Raw genomic sequence first — 25,287 nt, 5'->3', positions numbered from 1 at the left:
ACTCCGGAAGAAACTCCAACGGATCCAGAACGCCTCAGCATGACTCATCCTGGACAACCCCCGACACAGCCACATCTCCGGACACCTGAGAGACCTGCACTGGCTCCCCGTCAACAAAAGAATCACGTTCCGACTCCTCACCCACGCACACAAGGCCCTCCACGACCTGGGCCCCAAGTTCCTCAACAGCCGCCTGACCTTCCACAAGCCCACCCGCCAGCTCCGCTCCGCCAGCCTCGCTCTCGCCACAGTCCCCCGCATCCGCAGAGCCACCGCCGGAGGAAGATCCTTCTCCTACCTGGCAGCCAAGACATGGAACTCCCTCCCCATCCACCTCCGGACAACGCAAGACCATCTCGCCTTCAGGAAGCAACTCAAGACCTGGCTGTTAGAGCAGTAGCGTTCCCCTACCCCCCCCCCCCCCCCCCCCCCCCAGCGCCTTGAGACCCTCCGGGTGAGCAGTGCGCTATACAAATGCCTATGATTGATTGATTGATTGATTGATTGATTGATTGATTGTTCTACCAGCTCATCTATAGGAGGCAATGGATAAGTGCAAAATTTGTAGAGGTTGTTTATTTGTCTAAGCAGCGAAGGCTCTTATCTCCTTTTGGTACCACCGCTATAGGGGAACACCACTCTCTTCGGAACGGTTTAGAGATACCCATTTCTGACCTAGTTGAACAGGAGGTTAAAACAGTCTCTCACCTGGTGGCTGGGATGTGAAAAGTTTTTTGCTTAATAATCCCCCCATCTGTTATGATAGTGTTCTATGACGGAGTTATGTCCTGGAATACCTAAAAGCTATTTTGGATATTGTTGGATTAAATGGTCTAACCGCTGCCTCTGTTCCATGGTTAGAACGGATCTCATATTGATCTGACATTTAGTTTTATCTTCTACTGTTGGAATGGGTATACCCACAGGGGGAGATCTTGTGGCATATTTACTGAGTGTGTTTGATTTCTTGTCGGAGATTTTTTTCCATTTCTTTACTAGGTTGATATGAAGTATCTGTCCTTCGTGACCCTTTTGGAGTATCTCAATTTTGTAGGTAACAGGAGATATCTTCTTAAGTACACTATGTGACCCTTGCCAGGTGGCTAGTAATTTTGTTCTCTGCAGAGCGAAGTAATATTAGTAGTTTACCTAACCTTGTTCCCCTATTGTAAAACCATTTTTGTTGGTTTGGGGCTTTTTCAACATTATCGTGTACTTGTTGCCACAGTGTTATTAACGACTCATTTAAATTGTCACATACTCGGGCAGTGTTTTTTCCTCTTCCACTTCTTCTGTCCACTGCTGTACTGTCATATCAAATTGTATCCTTGTTTTTCTGCTGAATAGTAGCTCAAATGGGGAATACCCAGGAGAGGACTACTTGTGGGTATGGATCGCAAAAAGGACAAGTGGTAGTTTGTGGTCTCAGTCCTTCCTAGCCTCTAATATTATTTTTTCAACATGATCTGTATTGTTTTATTGTACGTCTCAACTAAGCCATTGGTTTGAGGGTGGTACACTGAGGTACAGATTTGTTTTAAGCCCAGCAGCTTACATATTTTGGCCATCACCTGGGACATAAAAGGAGTGGCTTGGTCAGTTAGTAATTCTGAGGGAATCGTACTCTGAAGAAATATGTGATCATTACTTGGGACACCGTCTGGGTTCTCATGCTGTTTAGGGGAATGGATTCTTGGATACCTTCTAGCATAGTCAACTAAAACAAGAATATACTGATGTTCCCGGAGCAGAGGGAAGCAGAGCCTTGACCAGTTCCATACCTACTCTTTGGAAAGGTACTACAATAATGGGAGGAGGGTGTAATGGTGCTTTCTTAATCCCAGGGGGATTTATTAGTTTCCACCGTTTACAGCATGTATAATATTTAGCTACAACTCAATATATACACCTGGCCAATGGAGCCTTTCCAATAAGTATTTTCTTTACCGTAATGGCCATTTGACTGTAGGCTAATTGTAGGACCTTCCTGCGAAACATAGAGGGAACCAATAGCTGACCCAGCTGTTTCTCCCCCACCTTGGTCACACGATTTACGACACCGTTTTTGACAAAAAAATATGGGCCCTACCTGTTCAAGATCGCCTAACCTGACTTGCTGCCATGCATGTATCCGAGTGTTATCTTTTCTCTGCCCTTTTGGAAGTTAGGTTGTGATTGAACATCCACCTCAAGAACTATTAGGACAGAAGTGGGAGGGGAATTAACGGGAGATGAGAACTTTTGTTTCTCTCTTCTCTTTTCCTGTCTGGATTTTTTTCACTTTTACAGATGGGGTCTGTATGTCAACCTGGCAGAAAGGTGCTGCTCCTATTTAGGTGTCCTTGGGTGACTGTTACTCCCTGTTCCCCAAATACTGCTGGAACATGGGATGATCAGTTCTGATAATAGCATTCTCTGGTAGAGATGGGATCACCCCAGCTGTCTGTAACTGAGGATCCCGTTCTATCATGGTGGGAAAAACACAGTTTGTTTAAATACCCCTCTCACACCAAAAGGGCCCTTGGTGTCATGCTTCATCATAGGGGTCTTCCCGCCCCTCTACGGGACGGGGCGTGCTGGGACCAACGGCTACGCGGGAGCACTGTTGTTGTGAGACGATTATGTGTCGTGAAGGAGTGAGAGTGGAAGGGTGAGGAGTGAATGGAAAGGGGAAGTTAAAAAATACCTGGCTCGTTGGTCAAAAAACCTTAATATACCTTTGAGCTGGTATTATTAAAATATGGGGAAGGAGGTATGTTGCCTCAATGAGCCATGCCTCCTATGTCTGTCAACATGTTTCAAAGCCTTCCCCTGGCTTCTTCTTCAGGACAAAAGGATACCTTCTACACTCCCTTTCTAATGTGGTGCGTAGTTTGCTAAACTTATCTACGATATGCGTATGTACAAATAATGACTATGTGAAGTGCATGTTAAATTAACCATGCATATTATGCGAAACCTAAATAGGTATCGGACATTGTTATCTGGAAGAAAAACGGCATAATATTAAAATGCAAGACATTAGCATCATCTATCGTGACAAGCGGTGACCTGCAAGATAAGAGTGATGCGTGACAATGTATTCCTTATCCGTAATCAGAGTGAGAAATTATGGTGATGTGTCCTGCTGCTAAGAAAGGAAAATGACATTTACAAAGACAAACCCACATAAAACATAAAGTACACACTCTATATCAACGGACTAGATCCAGTTAGTCCAGAAGGTAACTGCATTACTAGATATCGCTGTATGTCAAATTTCTATAAGAGAAAGGTACGTCTAGGTACCAGGATTGCCAACCTACTTGATCGTAAATGAGAAAAAGGCCCATGAGCCTTTTACGGGTGGGAGGGGTGCCTGTAGTTGCAATCTAAAGAGTAGGAAAAACGAAGAGGCAATTGGTTTTAGCGTAGTCAAGTCGGTCTGAGACCTAGTCAATATGAAGCTCGCTCCTCTGCTATGCCATACTTACTAGTCCTGGGACACTGCCCCACCGTGTCTGGCCTCCCTGCGGCTCTGCTGAACAATGAAGCTGAGTGGGGAGCGTCCTTAAGTAGTATATTTAATTGTTGTTACCACCATTACTTACGGGCGTAAGGTGTGACACCTGTTCTCAACTGGAAGAGAACCTAGGAGCCCCTTGGTCGATGTCAGCTAGTGTGCCAACCTCTGGTGCAAGCCCCCGTGACTGCCGTCATGTCGAGCATCTTAGCACTGACCCAGAAGTGTTTAAAACGATTTGAAGTTAGCGCTGTGTTCCTTTCAAACTAGACCGCCAACCTGCATAGTATCTCACGGCCAATAAGGAAAATGGATCATGCCAGGAAAACACAACAAAAAAGCTTAAACTTTTTAATGCGACACGGACATGGTTCCTAAGAGGTGGTGCTATTAGCGTTTTGCTAGACAGGTAGCCGCATTAGTATAACGGAGTGGCCGTTCTAGACAGAGGTCACGTGCTTTTCATTGTTATTGAGGACAGGGTTTGTTTGGTACATATGGCGCCGTTTGTGGTGGCCAAAACCGAGCCTTTATTAGTTGCGTGATCATCTGGAATGAAGTCACGCATATTCTGCCTAGGCCCCTCAGGCCTTGGGTATTCATGACAAGGGTTTGGTACACATAGTTTTGTTTGTAATGGCTAAATGGAGTCTTTGAGGTCACGCGTATTCTGGCTAGACCCCTCGTGCCTTAGTTATTAGTGCCAGGGGTTGGGTACCCAGGGCGCAGTATTCAATGGCCTACAACACAGCTCATGTGGGTTCCAGAACATCACGAGGTGATCCAGTTGGTTGCATGAAGAAAAAGCCCCCTTAGTGTTCACCCGGGGAAATACCGCTTATGTCAGCGTATGTCTACACCCTACCCTGCACATATACTCTAAAATGATGTTGGTTGATCCCAGGCAGGATAAAAATGAATCTCATGATTACCATGGGTTATGGCACCCTATGGGAAGAGTTAAGTGTTGGTCCGTAAGCCTTAAGGTGTCTAAGCTTACGTAGCGTTATACTTACAGTCGCAAGTTAAACGGGGAGTTTCTTCAGGAGAACTGGTTTCAGGGTATATAGTCATTGAGGCCATCGGTGTGTGTCCCAAGACGGAACACCCATCGCTGTTCTTTTTCGAATAGGCCGCTCTCGCCATTCAGTTCTTCAATTGCGGTCCATTTTAAATCCTCCACCCCGTGTCGGGTGGTCAGGTAGTGGGTCGACATCTTGGTTGTGCTTTTTCCGCAGCGAATGTTGCTCCTTTGCTCCCCAATGTGAACCTTGATGGGTTTAGTGGTCATTCCTATATACTCAAGGCCGCAAGGGCAGGTGATCATTTAAACAACATTCTTGCTGTTACAGTTCGTAAAACCCCTTTGTTCCCACTCGCTAACATTTCTGAATTTTATGTGCTTACTCCTGCAGGTTAAGTGGCATGTGCTGCAGTTGTACATGGGTGGTGACCCTGCACTGGTGGTAGTAGTAGGCCTGCAGGTCTTGTTGGTGGCGTTACCCATGGCCTAGTGTGGACGAGCATGTCCTTCAGATTTCTTCCTCTCTCGTGTGCGAACATGGGTTTTGGAAGGTTCAGTTGGCAGCAATTGAGGAGTCTCCAGTGTTTATTAATAATTTTCGTGATTTGGTTCGAATGGGTGTTGAACGTGGTTACACAGATAGGTCTCTCTTCCTACTCAACGGTAATCCTGTCCTCCCAACAGGGAGTCCCTGTTGTTGTTTCATGCCCTCTTCATAGCCTTGTCGATGACTCTTTTGGGGTAATTTAGTTTCAAAAGTTTGGTTTGCTGGTCGGATGCCTAGCTCCTGAAATCATGTAGTTCCGTACAATTCCTCCGAAGGTGTAGAAATTGTCTGTAGGGGAGATTTTCCCTGAGATGGTGAGTATGCAAACTGTTATATAGGAGTAAACAGTTCTTAGCCGTTGCTTTGAAATGCGTCGTCTTTTTCAAGGTCCCTTCATCTGGATATATGTTGAGGTCCAGAAAAAACAGGTTGTCCCGTGAGGTTGTGCTTGTAAATTTAAGAAAATTGTTCTGCTGATTTAGCCAAATCATAAAGGCTTCCGTAGACGGGATGTCCCCTTCCCATATCACTAGGACATCATCAATGTACCGTTTCCAAGTCCTTATATGACGAAAGAAAGGGTTGCTGGGGTTCAGGATTTTCTTTGTCTCTCGATAGTACACATAGAGACCAGCTATGCTGGGAGCGAAAGTGCTCCCCATGCGGGTCCCTTGTTTTTGTTGTTAGAAAGTGTCCTCATACATGAAGAAATTCCTCGTGAGTGCTAACGATACACACTCCATCACCACATTTTGTGGTGTCTGATACTCCCATTCGGTGGAGAATAATATTTCCTCAATAATGGTCAGTGTTTCATCGTGTTGAAGGCTCGTATACAGGCTCTCCACATCGAGTCCAATGAGTAGGTTTTTTTCGAAGTCAAATTCGATGTCCTGGAGTAATTGTAGGACTGCCTTGGTGTCTTTTAAATACGTTTCTGTGGCTTGGACCAGCGGACGGAGGAACGCATCTGCAAATTTAGACAGAGGTTCTAGAATGGAATCTATCCCCGAGACAATTGGGCGTCCTGGTGGTTGTCCTAGATTCTTGTGAATCTTGGGTATGGTGTAAAAGTATGGGATTCTTGGTGACTTCTTTGTAAGGAATTACGCCTCTTTTTTGGAGATCCAATTATGGGCCACAGCCTCTTCCACCATGGTGGCTATCCGGATTCTGATGGATTCCGTAGGGTCATCGCGGATGATCTCATAGTTCCTATGGTCCTCGAGGATTTTTCTACATTCATTATCCTAGGCCGTGGCTGTCTGTATGACAATCGGCCCGCCTTTGTCAGCTGGTTAAATGACAATGTTTTTATTAAGTGACAGTTGGCGTATTGCCTCCTTTTCTTCCCTTGATGTATTTTGGAATGTCGTGTTTTCTTGTGTAGAGGTGTTCTTCATTTCCTCCATCACTGCCTTTTCAAATACCAGTAGTTCCACGGGGAGTGTGGAATCCGGGGGGATGAAGGTTGCCTTGATACATAGGCCTGTATCCTTATCGTCTCCCTCTAGTTTTTCTTTGTCTTTGAAGAAGGCTTTTAATTTCAGTTTGCGCATGAATTCATTTATCTCTGCACATGTTTTGAATTTGTCTATCTGGTTTGTAGGTACAAATCCCAGTCCCCTTTCAAGGACTCGTCCTTGTGTCTGTGTCAGGTGATAGTCCGTCAAGTTCACCACTAAGTTCACCTCCTGCTGGTCGATGGTTGGGCGTTCATCGCGCCGGTCATGCTCCTCGTTGAGACTCGTGGTGTCTCGTCCTCTGGGGTGGACCAATGGACATTGTTGCCTCTCCGGTTCCTGCCTCTCCGTGGTCCTTGGCGTGCCCCTAACAAAGGCGGTGGACCATAATAGTTGTAACCGTACTCCTGTGGTGGAGGTGTCCAGTGCTGATATGGTCCCCCATCGGTCGTGGTCCATAGGGATATGGTGGAAAAGATGGTGGGCCTTGGTAATTCCCAATGTTAAAACCAGTTTTCCTGAAGAAACTCCCTGTTTAACTTCCAGATTTACGTATACCGCTACGTAAGCTTAGACACACCTTAAGGCTTACGAACCAACAGTTTTCTCTTCCCATAGGGTGCCATAACCCATGGTAATCACGAAATCCATTTTTATCCTGCCTGGGATCAACCAACATCTTTTTAGAGTATATGTGCAGGGTAGGGTGTAGGCATACGCTGACATAAGTGGTATTTACCCGTGTGAACACTAAGGGGCCTTTTTTTCATGCGACCACTGGATCACATCGTGATGTTCTGGAACCCACATGAGCTGTGTTGTAGGCCATTGAATACTGCGCCCTGGCTACCCAACCCCTGGTATTAATAACTAAGGCACGATGGGTCTAGCCAGAATACGCGTGACCTCATAAAGACTTTATTTAGCCATCACAAACGACACTATGTGTACCCAACCATTGTCATTAATAACTAAGGCCTGAGGGGCCTAGGCAGAATATGCATGACTTCATTCCAGATGATCACGCAACTAATAAAGGCTTGGTTTTGGTCACCTCAAACGGCGCCATATCTACCTAACAAACCCTGTCATCAATAACCATGAAAAGCACGTGACCTCTGTCTAGAACGGCCACTTCGTTATACTAATGCGGATACCTGTCTAGCAAGACGCTAATAGCACCACCTCTTTGGAACCAGGTCTGTGTCGCATTAAAAGTTTTTAAGCTTTTTTTGTTTTGTTTTCCTGGCATGATCCATTTTCTTTATTGACCGCAAGATACTATACAGGTTTGCGGTCTAGTGTGAAAGGAACACAATGCTAACTTCACGTCGTTTTAAACACTTCCGGGTCAGTGCTAAGAGGCTCGACGTGACGGCAGTCACGGGGGCTTGCACCAGAGGTTGGTGCACTAGCTGACAGCGACCAAGGGGCGGGGCAGTGTTCCAGGACTAGTAAGTATGGCATAGCCGAGGAGCGAGCTTCATATTGACTAGGTCTCAGACCGACATGACTACGCTAAAACCAATTGCCTCTTCGTTTTTCCTACTCTTTAGATTGCAACTACAGGCACCCCTCCCACCCGTAAAAGGCTAATGGGTTTTTTTCTTATTTACGATCAAGTAGGTTGGCAATCCTGGTACCTAGACGTACCTTTCTCTTGTAGAAATTTGACATAAAGCGATATCTAGTATATGTAGAAATTCATTTACCTTTTGGACTAACTGGATCTAGTCCGTTGATATAGAGTGTGTACTTTATGTTTTATGTGTCTTTGTCTTTGTAAACGTCATTTTCCTTTCTTAAAAGCAGGACACATCACCATCATTTCTCACTCTGATTACGGATAAGGAATACATTGTCACTCATCACTCTTATCTTGCAGGTCATCGCTTGTCACGATGGATGATGCTAATGTCTTGCATTTTAATATCATGCTGTTTTTCTTCCAGATAACGATGTCGGATACCTATTTAGGTATCGTATAAGGTGCATGCTTAATTTAACATGCACTTCACATAGTCATTATTTGTACATACAAATATCGTAGATCAGTTTAGCAAACTATGCAACACATTAGAAAGTGAGTGTAGAAGGGATCCTTTTGGTCCTGAAGAAGCAGCCAGGGGAGGGCTTCGAAACATGTTGACAGACATAGGAGGCACGGCTCATTGAGGCAACATACCTCCTTCCCCATATTTTAATAATAACAGCTCATAGGTATAAAAGTTTTTTTGACCAACGAGCCAGGTATTTTTTAACTTCACCTTTCCATTTACTCCTGACCCTTCCACTCACACTCCTACACAACACCTAGTCGTCTCACAACAACAGTGCTCCCGCGTAGCCGTTGGTCGCAGCACGCCCTGTCCTGTAGAGGGGCGGGAAGACCCCTATGATGAAGCATGACACCAAGGGCCCTTTTGGTGTGTGAGGGGTATTTAAACAAACTGTGTTTTCCCCACCATTGTAGGAAACACATCTAATCTGGGAGGACATGGCTTTTACATCTATCTGATGGTGGGTCTTTTTGTTTTGTACCTATAAACTAAAAGAGGACGTATCCACCTCCACTGCTCGTGCCGAGCAGTACCTCTTCACTCCCCTTTTTGTTTTTTGAGCCCGTTCTATCTCCAGCAATACATCTGCTATTGGATACTCTTTTTGGTCGCCTTGGACACATGTGACATTACCAACTTCCCCCTCTTTAATTTGGGCTTCCTTTGCTAACTATTTTGTAGCGACACCCAGTATCTAGTAAAGCGGAAACGGCTTTTCCAGTTTATGTGTACGGTTGGCTTAAACGTTTTATCTCCTCCTCCCATGGATAAGTTCTCTGCCTTTTGTATAACCCCCTTTAATTGGTTCCACAGGTGGGGTCTGCTGGGGACAGTGACAAACTATGTGTCCCCATTCCCCACTGAGGAAACATTGAAAACCTTGGGAATGATCAATGCTGCTAGATGTTGGTCTTCCTAAAGGTTTCGTTACCAGATTTGTTTTGGGCTCTATATGCATTGGTCCCTTAACTGGTCCTGTTGCTTTACTTAAGATTGTAGACCTAAGCTCAGGAGAATGGTGGAAATCACAGGCTAAGTCCACGGCAGCGGTTAAATCATATGTTGCTTGAGCCAATTATGTGCACTTGGCGGGAGTGCTTCTAAAAATTGTTCCAAATATTTTTTTCTATCACCTCTCCCTTGCTTGCTGAGTTAGGTTGGAACCACCTGTTCCCTAAGTCTCTGGTGCAGTAGAATAATGCATGGGGATTCTCCACTGTTGTCCATTTCTCTTCCCAAAACTTTACACAATAATATTCAGGGTCTCAGTTGAGTCGTTCAAGTATGGCCTTTATCTCCACATATCCTGTAGTTCCTGAAGGATTAGCAGCCAGCTTATGCTGCCTGTAATTCTCCAAAGAGTAATGGTGATATGTACTGTCCCAATCTTTCAGTTGGCCAAGCTGCTGTGGAGGCCACCCTTTCTAAGTTAGTGAAAAGGTAATCCGGGTCTTCCCCTCCTGATAGTTCTTTAGCATCATTCTAGGTACATTAAGTTGGACTCGGACACTCGTGATCGCATCGGTAAACCTCATCATGGCAGTGTCCTGCACTTGTGGAGTTGAGATTAGGTGAGTAGCCTGTTCTTTCTGGGCTGTTTGAAAATCCTCTCTGTTCTTCTGGGAGGTTTTCACCTGTTGTTCCATCACCAATTTGAGATGCCTTTCTCCCTCTGCCAGTTGTGTAATCATTTCTTTCATGGACACCGGTTGTCATGATGTCAGACACTGTCTATCCCACTTCTGATACTACTTGTGGTTGAGTGGTATGAATAACTAGGCTGATCTGCTTTTGTTTGTCAAACTTCTCGGTTTATTTCTTCTTTTTTGTGCGATTTCAGTATGTTTTATAGTCCACCCCAAAGAAAACACATTGGAGTGTCCATCTTGTATGCTAGCTCTGCATGTAGTAGATGCGGATAACAAGGACCCCCTGAAAAATTGGTGAAACAAATCCTAGGACAGGGTAAATATATATAGTAGAAAGTAAATTCCTAGGCGACTGAACAAATATTAATCACTCTATAGTGTAAAGCTGTGTAACAAAACCAAAACATGTGCAATATTATCACAAAAATATTTAATTTTCACATATACGAGTTCATAATGATCATATTTATTATTAAAAAATATCAACAGTGTGGAAAATATTAAAAACATTGTCCCTTCATTAAATACATAAAAAAATATACATAAAACATCATGTGTGTGGCAGTAGTTAAATCTTTGCGCGTTTCGGCGTAAAGGATGCCTTCATCAGGAATTGCCACAAAATTCTCTGAAAAACGATAAAAATATATACTGAATATCAACAATAGAAATATATACTGAATATCAACAATAGAAATAATCTTATTGATTACTAAACATTTTCACTGAGCTACTTTAATCACATTAGAGATCAATACAAATATATTGCATACTTTCTATATACATGTATAAAGAAAGTATGCAATATATTTGTATCGATCTCTAATGTGATTAAAGTAGCTCAGTGAAAATGTTTAGTAATCAATAAGATTATTTCTATTGTTGATATTCAGTATATATTTCTATTGTTGATATTCAGTATATATTTTTATCGTTTTTCAGAGAATTTTGTGGCAATTCCTGATGAAGGCATCCTTTACGCCAAAACGCGCATCGAAGATTTAACTACTGCCACACACATGATGTTTTATGTATATTTTTTTATGTATTTTATGAAGTGACAATGTTTTTAATATTTTCAACACTGTTGATATTTTTTAATAATAAATATGATCATTATGAACTCTTATATGTGAAAATTAAATATTTTTGTGATAATATTGCACATGTTTTGGTTTTGTTACACAGCTTTACACTATAGAGTGATTAATATTTGTTCACTCGCCTAGGAATGTACTTTCTACTATAGTTCTGCATGTAGTTCCTTGGTCCTAAGTTTATTGTTCCGTTTTCTTCTGCTCCTCTTCCCAAGCAGTTCTCCAGTGAGCTGAAGCCTAGGGATAAACCACATAAAGTAATTCCTATTAGTCTCCAGTTATGAATGGTCTAATGTACTTCCCATCTATTAATTTGAATACTGTGTGTTCCCTTCCTAATAGGGAACTTCGAGAGTTGTGCTCTCTGCCACCACTATTCACCATAAAAATACCCCACTCTTATCCTCACAGTGGATCACCCCCACCACAACGGAAATAAAAACAGAATAGGCATTTGCCTGTAGCCGTCACCCCCACCCCCTTCTGGGTCATGGAGGAGGTACCTGTATGGCCCTTTAACCTCTCGGGGCAGCCGGGTGTGGTCGGGGCCTCATGCGAGGTCTCTCCCTTGCCTCTGCTGCTCCTGGCCTCTCTTCCTCCTGGGGTGACCTCTAGTTCGATGTTACCGCCTCTGGCTCTCGTCTCTCCCATTTTCGTTTCTTCCCACATCATCTTCGGCTCGTTCCCCCTCAGTTGACGTTTTTCCATCGGCCTTTAAGTCCGCCACTTCGTCATTGTGTATGGCGCCTAGACTGCAACCTTCTCCGCCTCCGAGGCATATGTCGGCGGCGGTATTAGAATCCTCAGATCATGCCAGCTCTTCACACTCCTGTTTCCCCTGACTCTACATAATCTCGGTCACTTAATATCGCCTTGCTTTTAAAACAGTAACATTTAGGTCGTGCAAGGTATTGTTTTTATTCTTTCACTTAAATGCCTGGGAAAGAAAGATTTGTTATTCTATGGGACGTTAGACCTTCCCAATAGGTAGCTGTTTGGAATTATATTTTTCCACTTCCTTTATGAAGTAGTTGCTGATCCTTGCATGAGTATGCACTCATTTCAAATGTTTTGTGATAAACATAAGAAAAAAATTAATCAGATTACATTTTTTTAATTGTCTTTAGACAATGTATTTCTGTATGTCTTACAAATGATTACATTCAAACATTGTTATTTAAAATATATTTAAAAACCAGCAACGTTAATCAAACACAACTTCATGGTAAATATTTGGAAACAGTGAAAACTGTCATGGTCATCATAATTGCTGCAGACTGGGAGCACTTTAAATATGTAATATAAAAATATGGAAAGTAATGCTTATAGTGTGTTATGTTGATTCCTTGTTCATTTGCATCCTTTAGCTTCCTTTCCCCGCGCGCCCCTCCCTCCTGCGCGCGGCAGCTTCCAGCTGGAATGTTGACAGCTGGACGTTCTAGGTGACAGTTGGGACGGTTGTATTTACGTCATTCTGTGTTGGTGCACTTAGCCTCCGGTTGAGTGTGTCGTCCTGTAAGTAATAAACTTACTTAATACATAACCTCCTTACGTGTCATCATTACAATTTGGCGACGAGCAGTGGGAGGACGACGCACGATTGAACCCACAAGAAGAGTAACATAATATGAGGTATTGAAGGAAAAAAAAAAAATAAGAATTATTAAGAAGAGTGAAAGACTTTATCACATGAGACCACCACTGAAGTGTGTGTTTTCGGAAGATAATTAAATTGATGGCACAAAGGAAAATATGAAGTCAAGGGAGGACTAACATATTTGCAACCCGTTCAAGGATTTACAGGAGTAAAAGTAAAGACTTCAAAAATAAGTAAGAAGTTGACGCTGAACAAATTTCAGAAGTGGAACCGGGGACGACGTGTACATTTTAAGAAGAAAGGAACTTTTCACATTAAAATAAGGTATGCGCATCGAAGAAATATGAGTGACCTGTATGAAGAAAGGCATCTTCGCGCAAAGTGATGCAGAAATCAATAAGACACCTGGTGAATAACGAGTGAGGTAAGACTGAGAAAATTTAACTGCTGTACTCACTCAAAGCTGTGCTGCATTCCGACTCTCTGAGGAACCAATTTTGGGAATCACAGCGGACGGTGAAAATCGCCTCAGAATCGGGCGTTCAACATAGAACGTTGTGACGTAGCTGCATGGAGACTACACAGGAAGTGAGTTAGCAGTCTAGCTCCAGCGCATAGTCACGCACAGGAAGTCAGCGTGCCCCCATTTTAATGAGGAAGTAGGTGGAATATACAACGCAAATCTCATAAGTTTAATTGGAGTTGCGAACTACAAGGAATTCTACCAGCGCGATCCAAGCGTAAAAAGCAGAAATCGGAAGGTGATTCCTACGAATCGGCAGGTGAGAATAATTAAAAAAAAAAAAAATAGATAAATTAACAGAGAAGTGTACAGGTATATCTGAAATAAGAGACATTAAAAGATTTAAGCATGGCATCAGGTAACGTGTACAACCTACAGCCTCCAGAAGCATTTTTGAAGGGAACAGGTGTACCAAGTGTCAAATGGGAAAATTGGAAAGAATACTTTTGCTATTATATTTCGACATTTGATAAGGAGGATGAGCCTCTCAAACAGGAAGAAAAGAAAAAAATTTTGTTACATTGTTTGGGGGCAGGAGGTTTGACAGTGTATAATAATATAACCAAGAAAGTAAGAGCAGGAGGTGACAGAAATGTGTATGATGAAGCAATGGAGGACCTTGATGGATACTATAAACCTACAGTATGTGTTGCAGTACATAGATACAAGTTTTACAGAAGAAAACAGGGGAAAGATGAGAGCATTGATGATTATGTGTCGGCGCTTAAGAACTTGGCACTATCTTGCAAATTTGAAAATATGCACGACGATTTAATAAGAGATCAGATCGTGATGTGTGCAGCTAATTCCAACATACAAGATGCATTATGGGCAAAGGGTGAGAAACCACTTCTACAAGTTATAGAAATAGTCAAGAAAGCAGAGTTGACTGGTAGATGCGCAAAGGAAGTAATAAATGAAGGAAAAAATAAAACGGAAGAAACAAATGTTGTGGCAAAGATAAGTGGTGGAAAAACACATACAAAGAATAAAATGAAAGAAACTCCTAAATTCAAAGGCAATCCAGGACAGTATGAACAATTAAGATGTTACCGTTGTGGTAGCGGAAAACATTTAGCAAACGATTGGAAATGTCCAGCGAGAAACAATAAGTGTACCCAATGTGGCATCATTGGCCATTTCCAGAGAGCATGCAAGAGGAAAAGTAAGGAAAAAGTAACATTTGTGGAAGACTAAGAAGAAGGAGAGTATGAGCAAGAATCCTCAGATGAGTCAGTGTACAACTTATGTATGCTGGAGATAAATGAGGAGACCACAATGGAAGAGGAGGAGAAATGCAAGAAGAAAAAACCTACGTGCATGGTGGAAATAGGTGGAGTAAGTATTAATATTGTAGCAGATTCTGGTTCACCATGCACAATAGTAAACCGTGAAGTTTGGAAAGAGAAATTCAGAGGGAAGGTAGGAAGACAATTGGAGAAACCTGATATCTCCCTCAAGACATTTACAGGTGAACCTATTGAACTTATGGGGTACAAGGAACTAAAATTCACATTCAAAGAAAGAGAAACGAGCAGCAAATTATATGTAGCCGTAAATGGACCATCAGTACTTGGTTGGAGGGACCAAGGGAAACTTGGAATAACTCTGAATCCTAACAGTGCTGAACCTGTCCTGGTGACACAACAGGAGGACTGTGAATTAGTAAAAAAATTCCCAAAAGTTTTCAATGGCAAAATCGGGAAACTAAAGGGGTTCCAACACATTATCAAGCTCAAGGAAGGTGCAGTACCGTGTGTACATAAGGTGAGACAAATTCCGTTGTCTCTAAGGGAAGAAGTGAAAATGGAAATAAACAAGCTACTAGAAGCAGAGATAATTAAAGCAACAGAATCGTCAGAGTGGGTCGCGCCTTTGGTTGTCGCCAGAAGGGCCAACGGAAAGTTGAGATTATGCATAGATTTACGCGACCTAAACAAAAACATTCTAATTGACCAATACCCTTTGCCAAGGATAAATGAGATGTTATCTCTAACAAAGGACATGACTGTATTTTCAACTATTGACTTAGCTGCGGCTTACCATCAGGTATCTCTACATCCTGAGAGCAGACACCTTACCACTTTTGTAACACCTTTTGGGTGCTTCAGGTTTAAAAGAGTACCTTTTGGACTAGCATCTGCAGCAGCTTTGTTTCAAAGACTGATGCATGAAATATTCAAGGGAGTAAAGAACATTCTCATCTTCCAAGATGACATTCTCATAATGGGAAAAGACCAGACGGAGCACGACAAAAGACTTATACAGGTACTAAAAATTTTGGAGAAAGGTGGGTTGACAGCTGAATACAAAAAGTGCAAGTTCAGCAATGATACCGTCACCTACCTAGGACATGAAATCACTAAGGATGGAGTGAAACCCAAGAAGGAATTGATTAAGGCTATCAAAGATGCTCCAGTGCCACAAAATAAGGAGGAACTCAGAGCGTTCTTGGGTCTAGTGGAATATTATTCCAAGTTTGTAAGAAACTTTTCAATGAAAACATACCATATTAGAACCCTACTAAAGAATAAAAGCAAATTTGAATGGACACAAGACTGTGAAGACAGTTTCATAAACCTAAAAAAAGAGATCTGTGACGCACCACCTCTTAAAGGTTTCGACAATGAATTAACATGTGTAGTCACCACTGATGCCAGTGGCAAGGGCATAGGGGCAGTACTTACACAGGTTGAGAGAGAAGGAAAGGAAGTCACCATCGCTTTTGCCTCCCGTTCTTTGACGCCAACAGAGGAAAGGTATTCCGTAATTGAGCGTGAGGCGCTGGCTTGTGCATGGGGACTAGATCATTACAGACAATACATATGGGGTAAGAGAATCATTTTACGCAGTGACCACAAACCTTTGACAAAAGTGCTCACAGTAAAAGGATTATTCAATGCGTCACCCAGGTTGGCTAGATTGTCAATCAAACTTTTGGATTACAACTAATGAAGTACAGTACTTACCAGGGACTAAGAACGTCGTAGCTGATTTCCTTAGTAGGTTACCCTTGCAACATGTGGGAAAAGAAGAGAAAGAGGAAGAACTATGTGTCGCGAACGTAAATGAAGAGTTTCCTAGTATAACTAATGAGACATGGAAGGAAGAATATGGAAAAGATGGAAATTTAGACGAGGTCAAAAGACACATTGTAAAGGGATGGCCTAAGAAAGAAGTCATGAGGAAAGATTTGAGAGCCTACTGGGAGTTGAGGAATGAGCTATCTATAGAAAATGATCTGATATTACGACAGGGTAAGGTAATACCCCCAACAACCTTAAGAGAGAGACTTATTGATATATGCCATGAAGGACATCTCGGCATTAATAAAACAAAACAAAGAATAAAGAGCTGGTATTGGTGGCCTGGGTGCGACATCCAGATCCGAGAGAGCTGTGAGAAACTGCATACCCTGCGAGAATTCGGATAAAACCCAAATTGTCCTAAGACCACCTCTCCAACCGTTAGAGTGCCCTAACATGGCGTGGGAGAGAGTAGGTGTGGATATAATGGGTCCAGTAAGATGGCAGGAAGAAAAGATGTACGTAATGGTTTTGGTTGATCATTTCTCAAAATGGCCAGAGATTAAGGTTTGCAGTAAAGTGGATGCTCAGGACATTGTCAAATTTTTGGAAAAAGTATTTAATAGGGAAGGCATACCTAAAACCATAGTTAGTGATAACGGAAGTCAGTTCACATCTGAGATCTTCAAAAATTTTGTGGACAGGAAAGGTATAAAACACAAAACTACAAGCATCTACCACCCTGCGGGAAACGGCGCAGTTGAGAGGTTTAATAGGGTGGTGAAAGGCATTATCCAGCTCACTAACAACAATAATAAATGCTGGAGAAAGGAATTGGGGAAAATGGTGTGGAGTTATAGGATAACACCAGGAGAGAAAACCATGGTAAGCCCTTTTGAGATTCTTAGAGGGAGGACTCCTGTATCTAAAGACAACATAGGGTGGATGAAAAACACAAGGAAATCTGAATGGACTGTAGAAAATGTGAGAAAAAGAATACAAGAGGCAAAAGACCAGAGTAAAGGGAAGTTTGACAACAAACATAAGTGCAAGGAAACCAACCTGGAGGAAGGGGATTTTGTGAGAGTAAGGAGAAGTGGTAACATTGTGAAAGGGCAAAACCGATTCTCTGATCCATTATTAGTGGAAAAAGTATTTTGCAATTCTGCACGCCTTAGCGATGGAAAAGTATGGCATGCTTCCGCAATGTCAGTTTGTAAAAGGAAGGTGAGTGACGCTAAGGACACAACTAGTCATCTACAAAGGAGGAAGGAAGAGGACAATGAAAGATGGAACAAGCTGGGTCGGATAGAGCTTGATTCTACAGATTCGGAGGAAGATGGTGTTCATGTGTCACAACAACACGAGGGGATAATCAGAGAAGAAGATCTGAGAGGTGAAGAAATTGAAACTATAGGAGTCAACAGAGAACTGAGCACTAGCGAATCTGAGACCTCTTTGGGACATAGTAATGACGATGAGTCAGAGGTGGATCGGGAAGCCATTAGGGAAGGCGTAGAAGGATGTGTTCCAAGTACTGAAACTACGGGTGATCCATTGGATTCCAGTGACTGTCAAGACCCTAAAAGAGAACCAGGAACGGAAAAGGACAATTTGGAAGAGGAGACAACCACAAGTAGATGTGGGCGCTGCGTGGTCAAACCAAGCAAATACAAGGATTTTGTTTGCGAATGATTCTTCTGGTTCACTAATGTATCTGAGGTTTTTCCTACCCCCTGAGTTCTTCTCTCTTCTAGAAAGGGAGATGTGTTATGTTGATTCCTTGTTCATTTGCATCCTTTAGCTTCCTTTCCCCGCGCGCCCCTCCCTCCTGCGCGCGGCAGCTTCCAGCTGGAATGTTGACAGCTGGACGTTCTAGGTGACAGTTGGGACGGTTGTATTTACGTCATTCTGTGTTGGTGCACTTAGCCTCCGGTTGAGTGTGTCGTCCTGTAAGTAATAAACTTACTTAATACATAACCTCCTTACGTGTCATCTTTACATAGTGACTCGTTTATTTCAGAACCTGTAGCAGTACAGAACCATTTTTATGCATTTATTCAGGCTGATGCGCTAGGATGTAAATGGTTCTGAGGCTGTCTTGTTCAGCAGCACATTCCACGAGATAGGTTACCGGTCCAGTTCTTTATCAGTACAGATATGTAGGTTGATACTATAATGAGACCTGTTTAACATACTAGCTAAAAATATCATAGTCCGATATCAACTGACTAAAACTCAGTCACAATGCTGCATTTATCAAAATCCTGCTATCTGAGTCACAATACAAGTTTCAAAGTGCAGAAGGAACGCTCTCCGGGGTCAGTGGAGGTTGTGGATAATGGGCATAAGGGGGTTCTTTTCCATTCCAAATATAATCAAGCATACTACAACACAAGCGTCTTGACCTGCAGTGAACCCGTTTATAAAAAATAAAAAAGGAAAAATTTAAAGATAATTATTTTTAATAGTGTTGCAATCTTTTGTGAATTAAAACATCGATATCCATTTTGTTTCGGTTTTGTTTGTTTTTCACATTTTCATGGTAATTACTTGACTTTTTTTTTAATAATCTTATTTACACTGTTTTTCGATGAATAAAGTTATTTATGCTTAAGTTGAATATGGATTCCCCCATCTCTTTTGCAATTATACTTTTTTGATGTGTGGATTCCTTGGCAAGCACAACATAGTTTTATCAATGCATATAAAATTAATTTGCGGAATTAGATCTGCTGCAGTCAGTTTTCTTCAGTGATCATAGGAAATGCATTATTCCCGTGATTCAATGGCAGAGCAAATTGACAAATCCAACCTGTTTCATCATCCTAATGCCCTGGTTATGACGACTAAATCCTAGGAAAGATTATAATTGCCTGTCAAATTATTCTCTTGGGATAAATGACTTGAAAGATCAAGTATCTTTTGAGAGGCCATATCTAGAGAACATTTATTTTGAAATGTCGTAAATAGAAACAGCCTGATATCTAAATGATGTTTTTTTTTGTCTGATTTGGCATTTTATTATTTAAATAGTTTGACCAAAGATTTCTGTGTTTTAGTATAACAAACATGTGCACCTACGCAATACACTTTGGAAATAGAAAAGTGTCTGTTTTAGCACATTTTGTGAATAATTCAGAAAATATTTATCTCTGCCAATTTCTGAAAAGGGGCAGACTATAGGTAACTGTAAAGCATTCAAGAACATTCTATGCATATGAGTCTGTATACTAGGTCTGATAAAACTGACATGGCTGGTTGTCACTAAAGATCCTTGGTATTTACAGAGCCAGAAGGACGTGGACATTGCCTGCTCTTACGAAGCAAAAGAAATGGCTACTGTGCTACCATAAGCATTTTAACCCGTATCGAAAATGAGCATGAATTAATCTTGGGAAGAAAATAAGTGTTACACTTTTGGGTATCAGCAAATTACCCCACTAAGGACTCCTCCAGGAACAAGACCTAAGCTCAGTCAAGCCCCAAGAAATTCATTTGTGGACAAATCAAAACTCTGTATAAACTCCATGGATCAGAGTAACCGAATCTTTCAAGCAAGGTTGAGAATGATCACTTTAAAAGTGCATTATAGCCCTAGATACCCCTGTCAGTATATGAGATTCATGCAGCCACCTCATGTGATTGACAGATATTGTTCAGCTTAGACAAATTTCATAGTATGTTCATAGATAAATTAACAGGCCAGGCCCGGCGGGGATACTGCCCTGTAGATGCACCACTGTTGGTTGCACTTTGCAGATTGCTTTATTAATGCCTATTTCCAGATGTCCTCAATTGCACCTAGTTAATCAAAATTATAGCTCGTTTTGGAGAATGTCCTTGGGTAGGTCTGGATAGTTTACAGGTTATTTGATAATACGTGGTTGTTGAAAAGGGATTAAGTTGTGATAGAGCAGAACAGAGCAGAACCTGACACACTTTAAGAGGCATCAAATATTCCCTGTGTCGGTCAGTTTTCCCCCCAAAAGTTTTGTTGAGTGATTGCACCTTTGTACTTTTTTGGATCTGCTGATAAAGGATCCTGCCTGACTCCCCCTTTTGCTTAGAATCCTGAGAGGGGGTCCATATTTACGTCTGCAATTGGTTCACTCAAAGTTGGGGAATTCGTCCCCCTCTGAAAATTCTCTTTTTAGTTCTTACGTATGTACTTTTGAGGTGCCCAACACTCTTCTTCAAATTTTGGGGCAACTATCATTTTTCTCCTTCAACTATTAGTAATTCCAGTGCCAATTGATATCTCTTGAAGGACACTGATAATAATATGCAGTTAAGAACTGTCTACTTAAGGTCCTACAGTGGTTCACCCCATGCAATATGTACACCTTTTAAGCATTTTGTTGTTGCCATAGAGATGGCAGCACTATATCTAGGATGTTTGAAGCTAGACAAGGACACTCATTCTGTCAGCAGGACAAGTCCAGTATCTACACTATATTTGTGTGTGACCCAGTAGCATAAATGGCACTGGTAGGTCTGGCTGCATTTTTCAAATCTAACTTTTAGATCTCTTCGGGTCAGCAGTCACACTCTTTAGATCCAGGTAAGAGCAATCTTTGATCCAGTAAAGACTCCGGTCTCGAGGAGTTAAACCTCCAACAGGTGGTCGCTTGCGAGTGATTCCATCTCAATGCAAGCTTAAATATGGTGAGTTTCTAAATCTTGAAGCATGAAGGCATGTTAAACAGTCTATCCTCCGTGCCTAGGGAAGAACATTGGTTACGGAAGAGGGAATGCTATGTAACCTGTCTATAGATGGGGTTAATTAAATATTCATCTTCTATAGTGACATCTCATGGAACTCAACAAAACAACAGACTGCTGAGACCGTAGATAAATCAGTTGACATTAATTACTCACTTGGTTAACAGCTAGTGTAAAAATTAAAGGCATGACCTCGCATTCCAGCTTTCACAGTCCTGCAGACAGGCTGGCACATTTGAGTTTTGGCTCCCTACCATTCTCTCTGTAAACTGACAGCTATATGACTTTCCTATCGCCTTTCTAACCTTTTCAGTAGGTCTTAAAACATGGCTCTAACTAGCTAACTCATTTACTCCAATGTATTTTCCTTTTGAAACACCCAGTTGTATCCGTATCTTCGAACTGCAGGCAACGTTCTTAGCTGTGGTGGTCTTCCTTTATGTTGCCACCGCCTTTTTCAGGTTTTACATCAACAGTGGACAATAAATCTAGCACTTTATGAACTTTGGTAACAGACATTTAGTTATGAGTGACACAGAGAAGTACATGTTCTCCCTCACATAGCGATTTTCCATTCTGATGTGAATTGTGAATAGCGATTTGGGACACCTGAACACACTTAACTCAAAACCAGATGAAATATTCTTTCTCTTATAGAGGTAATATTATGTGAATTTGTAGAGCACAGCTGATCACCTGTGAGGGTATCCAGGTGCTGAGTAGGGCAGGCCTGAGGAGGTGGGGGGAGGAGGCCATCATGCCGGTTTCATCTGGAAGAGCCATGTCTTGAGGTTCCTTCAAAAGTCCATGAGGAATGGGGAGGTTCTGATGTGTTTCAGGAGGTTGTTCCAAGTCTTGGCTGCTAGGTACGAGAAGGACTGTCCTCCATTTCTTGTCTTCTTGATGCGAGTGAGGTGTGCTCTTGCCTGGGACTCAGATCAAAGGTGTCTGGTGGGTTTGTAGAAGTTGAGGCAGTGGTTGAGATAAGCTGGACCGGCGTCGTAGAGAGCTTTGTTGGCGTTTGTGAGTAGCTTGAACTTGCATCTTTCCTGGACTGGGAGCCAGTGGAGATTGTTGGTGTGGTAATTTTGTGGAATGTTCAGGATTAGTCCGGCGGCAGTGTTCTGGGTGGTTTGGAGTTGGCATAGGACATGGGCTGGGATTCCGATGTAGAGGGCTTTTCCGTAATCAAGTCTACTTGTGATAAGAGATTGGGTGACTGTTCGTCTGGTGTTCAGTGGGATCCACTTAAAAAACTTGCGTAGCATTCGTAGGATGTGGAAGCATAATGAGGAGGCAACGTCTCTCTGTCTGCTCATGGAGAAGATTGTGTACAGGATGATCCTGAGGTTCTTGACATGGTCCTCTGACCTAGGTGGGGTGCCAAGTTTGGAGGGACACCAAGAGGCATCCCAATGGGAGTGGCTGTTGTGGAATTTTAGGACAATGGTTTTATCCGTGTTGATCTGAAGGCAGTTGTTTATCATCGAAGCAGCGATGTTGCTCATGCAGTTGGTGGAGTTTGCTTTGGCAGTGCTGGATAGGTTGGTAAGGGAGAGAATGAGCTGTGTCATCTGAGTAGGATAATATGTTGATGCAGTGGGCTCTGGCTATGCCCGTGAGGGGCGTCATGCCGACGTTGAAGAGTGTTGGGCTGAGCGATGATCCTTTAGTTTCTTGGGTTCTGAGGTGTTGGGGGGAGGGGGCAGTCTAACTTATTTCTTTCTGTGAGGAAGGAGGATATCCACTTGAGGGCTGGTGCGCATATACCCAAGTGCTGAAGTTTTCTGATGAATGACTTCTGGGAGACTGTATTGAAAGCTGCGGAGAGGTCGAGGAGTACGAATGCAGCTGTTTCTCTGTCAAGGATATTTCTGATATCATCAGTGGCCTCAATGAGGGCTGTCTCTGTGCTGTGGTTGGTGCGAAAGCCTGATGGAGAGCTATCTAGAATTTGATGAAGTTCTAGGTGGTCTGAGAGTTAGGTATTGATGGCTTGCTCCATGACTTGAGCTGGAAAAGGCAGGAGCAAAATGGGACTGCAGCTGCTGATGGTTTTGGGGTCTGCGGTTGGTTTCTTCAATAGAGCGTTGATGTCTGCATTTGTCCATCAAGATGGGTAGGTGGTTCTGAGGGGGCTCCTGAGTGGATGGTATTAATCAAGGCGGTGGTTTCATTGTTCAAGAGGTACTTCCAGTTGCTGCTGTTTGGCGATGAGAGGTGTCCGGCTGGCCGGAGTGGGGGGGTGGGGGGTTAATATTGGTATGCTGCGGGTCCAATGTGTTGTAGATCTTGGCAGTCTTCTGTTTGAAGATGTTTGAGAGGTCATTAAAGTGCTTGGGATGTGGTGATGTTGTTGGCTGGCAGCTGACGGATTGGAGAACTCCTTGACAATGGTGAAGAGTTCTTTGCCATTGTTGGAGCTGAAGTTGGGGCCTCTTTCTTTGCGTCTCATAGTTGAAGGTAGAGGTTGAGGGCGGCTTTGTATGTGGCTCTTGCGGTGGTGTTTTTGTTGAGTCTCCATTTTCACTAAAGTTGTTTGTAATGGTGCTTGGACTCTCTTAGGTCGGTTGTGTACCAGCTGGGTCGTTTGTTGTTTTTCTAGGTCTTGTTTCTGCTGGGAATGGTGTAGTTGACGCAGTCGGTGAGCCATTTGTTGAAGAGCTTGGTGTCAACGTTTAGGTTCCCGGTGTGGTTGGGTATGTGCTCCTGTAGAGTCTGGGTCCTGTTTTCTTCGGTTATTTTGCCCCAGTGTCCTGAGGGTGCTTTGGGTTTTTCTGGTGGGATGGCTTGGTGGGCAGGTATCTTGAAATGTGATAAAGGTATTCTTCCCTAAAAAAGACTTCTATTAAATATTTGTCTTCACTTGAATTCACAATGGGTAAGTCCTCTTGGGAGGTGTTTTAATTTGTTAATTGGGGGGCTAGTTCTATTGTTTTCTGATAATCCCTTATATGTAGGATAGATGTTATACATGCAAAAACCATGTAGTTTCCTGTGCTTGATTCTGGAAACACTGAGATTGATACAAGATGCAGGATAGATGCTTCATTTGGTCTGGCTATGATGACGAACAGATTGGAGGCACTGAATGCACTGCTTCATTTCAACTGTAACTCGTACTTGTGAATTATTACACAGGACTGCAGAGTTGGGACTAACAGTAATGCCTAGGCTGACAGTCACTTTGGTCCTGTGATTCACCTTTCTTCACCTCCAAACGTTCTAGGCCATTACAATATTTGCATTATTTTGGAAAGAATTAAGACTTCAGGTGAATGGGGTAAAAAGGGCACGGAGTATGTGAACGGGAAGTGGCTTCCATATTCTGGCTTCTAAGCATACCCTACTAGTACACCTGCTCGGTTACAGTACAATGAAGGGCCTCTCATATAAACGGCATCCGCTGTGGTTGCCTGTAAATGCAAGAGTTACAACAGTGAAGAATCTTTAATTTTTCTTTTTCAGAAGTTGTGGAAGCCCAGCCCGAGGAAATACAGACAGAGCCTGAAGACTCCAACAACCAACACGAGGACCTTTGACCTATATTCATAATTTAATAAGAACATTCACTTGAATACTGTTAAGTTATTTGGACAAAAAACCTCTCTTGGACTTGAAACAGTAAACTGTGGAGTTTGTGTTAAATTGGCCAGATGTGATTATCAACGTTGTCGTCAATTGAAATTGACGTGATACATGCAGTTGCATTCCTCCTTTGTTCACATAAATTAGATGCATATATTTTGATACAATTGTTTGTAATAAACTGGATTATGATGGTGAATATACAAGACTTCTACATTTTATCAAGCTGAAGTAAATATTTTTTTTAACATTAATGAAAAATATTGTTTGCCGTACTGTTCGTACTGCTTTTCTGCAATTGTCTGCTCTAGTATGTTTTATGTCTCTGTTAGGTTTCATTTGCTGAGCCTCATTTACCGACACAGCCATATTTGCTTGTGCATCTGCGGTGAAATTGCACGGTTTCGTTCTTTCAACCAGAGCAGTCTACTTCGTTCTTTTTTTGTCCTCATTCAAGAAAGAAAGTGAGTGGTCATTAAAGCGGTA

At 42.4% G+C, this 25,287-nt stretch overlaps 1 protein-coding gene across 3 annotated transcripts in view; it reads left to right on the top strand.

Annotated features, from left to right (window-relative positions):
* The window catches only part of CRELD2 (CRELD disulfide isomerase 2), a 139,919-nt gene extending 114,923 nt beyond the window's left edge, over positions 1-24,996 (top strand). For 2 of the 3 annotated variants that reach the window (XM_085654051.1, XM_085654049.1), the window contains one exon: positions 24,682-24,996. In XM_085654051.1, coding sequence (XP_085510177.1) covers positions 24,682-24,755 — 74 coding nt within the window. In that variant the 3' untranslated portion in view covers positions 24,756-24,996. The remainder of the gene's footprint in view (positions 1-24,681) is intronic. The other variant, XM_085654050.1, reaches the window with a different exon arrangement.
* The last annotated feature ends 291 nt before the right edge of the window (positions 24,997-25,287 follow it).

This window comes from Triturus cristatus, chromosome 4_1 (assembly GCF_964204655.1).
Source record: "Triturus cristatus chromosome 4_1, aTriCri1.1, whole genome shotgun sequence".
NCBI classification, from domain to species: Eukaryota; Metazoa; Chordata; class Amphibia; order Caudata; family Salamandridae; genus Triturus; species Triturus cristatus.
This window is presented reverse-complemented; position numbering and strand designations above follow the sequence as displayed.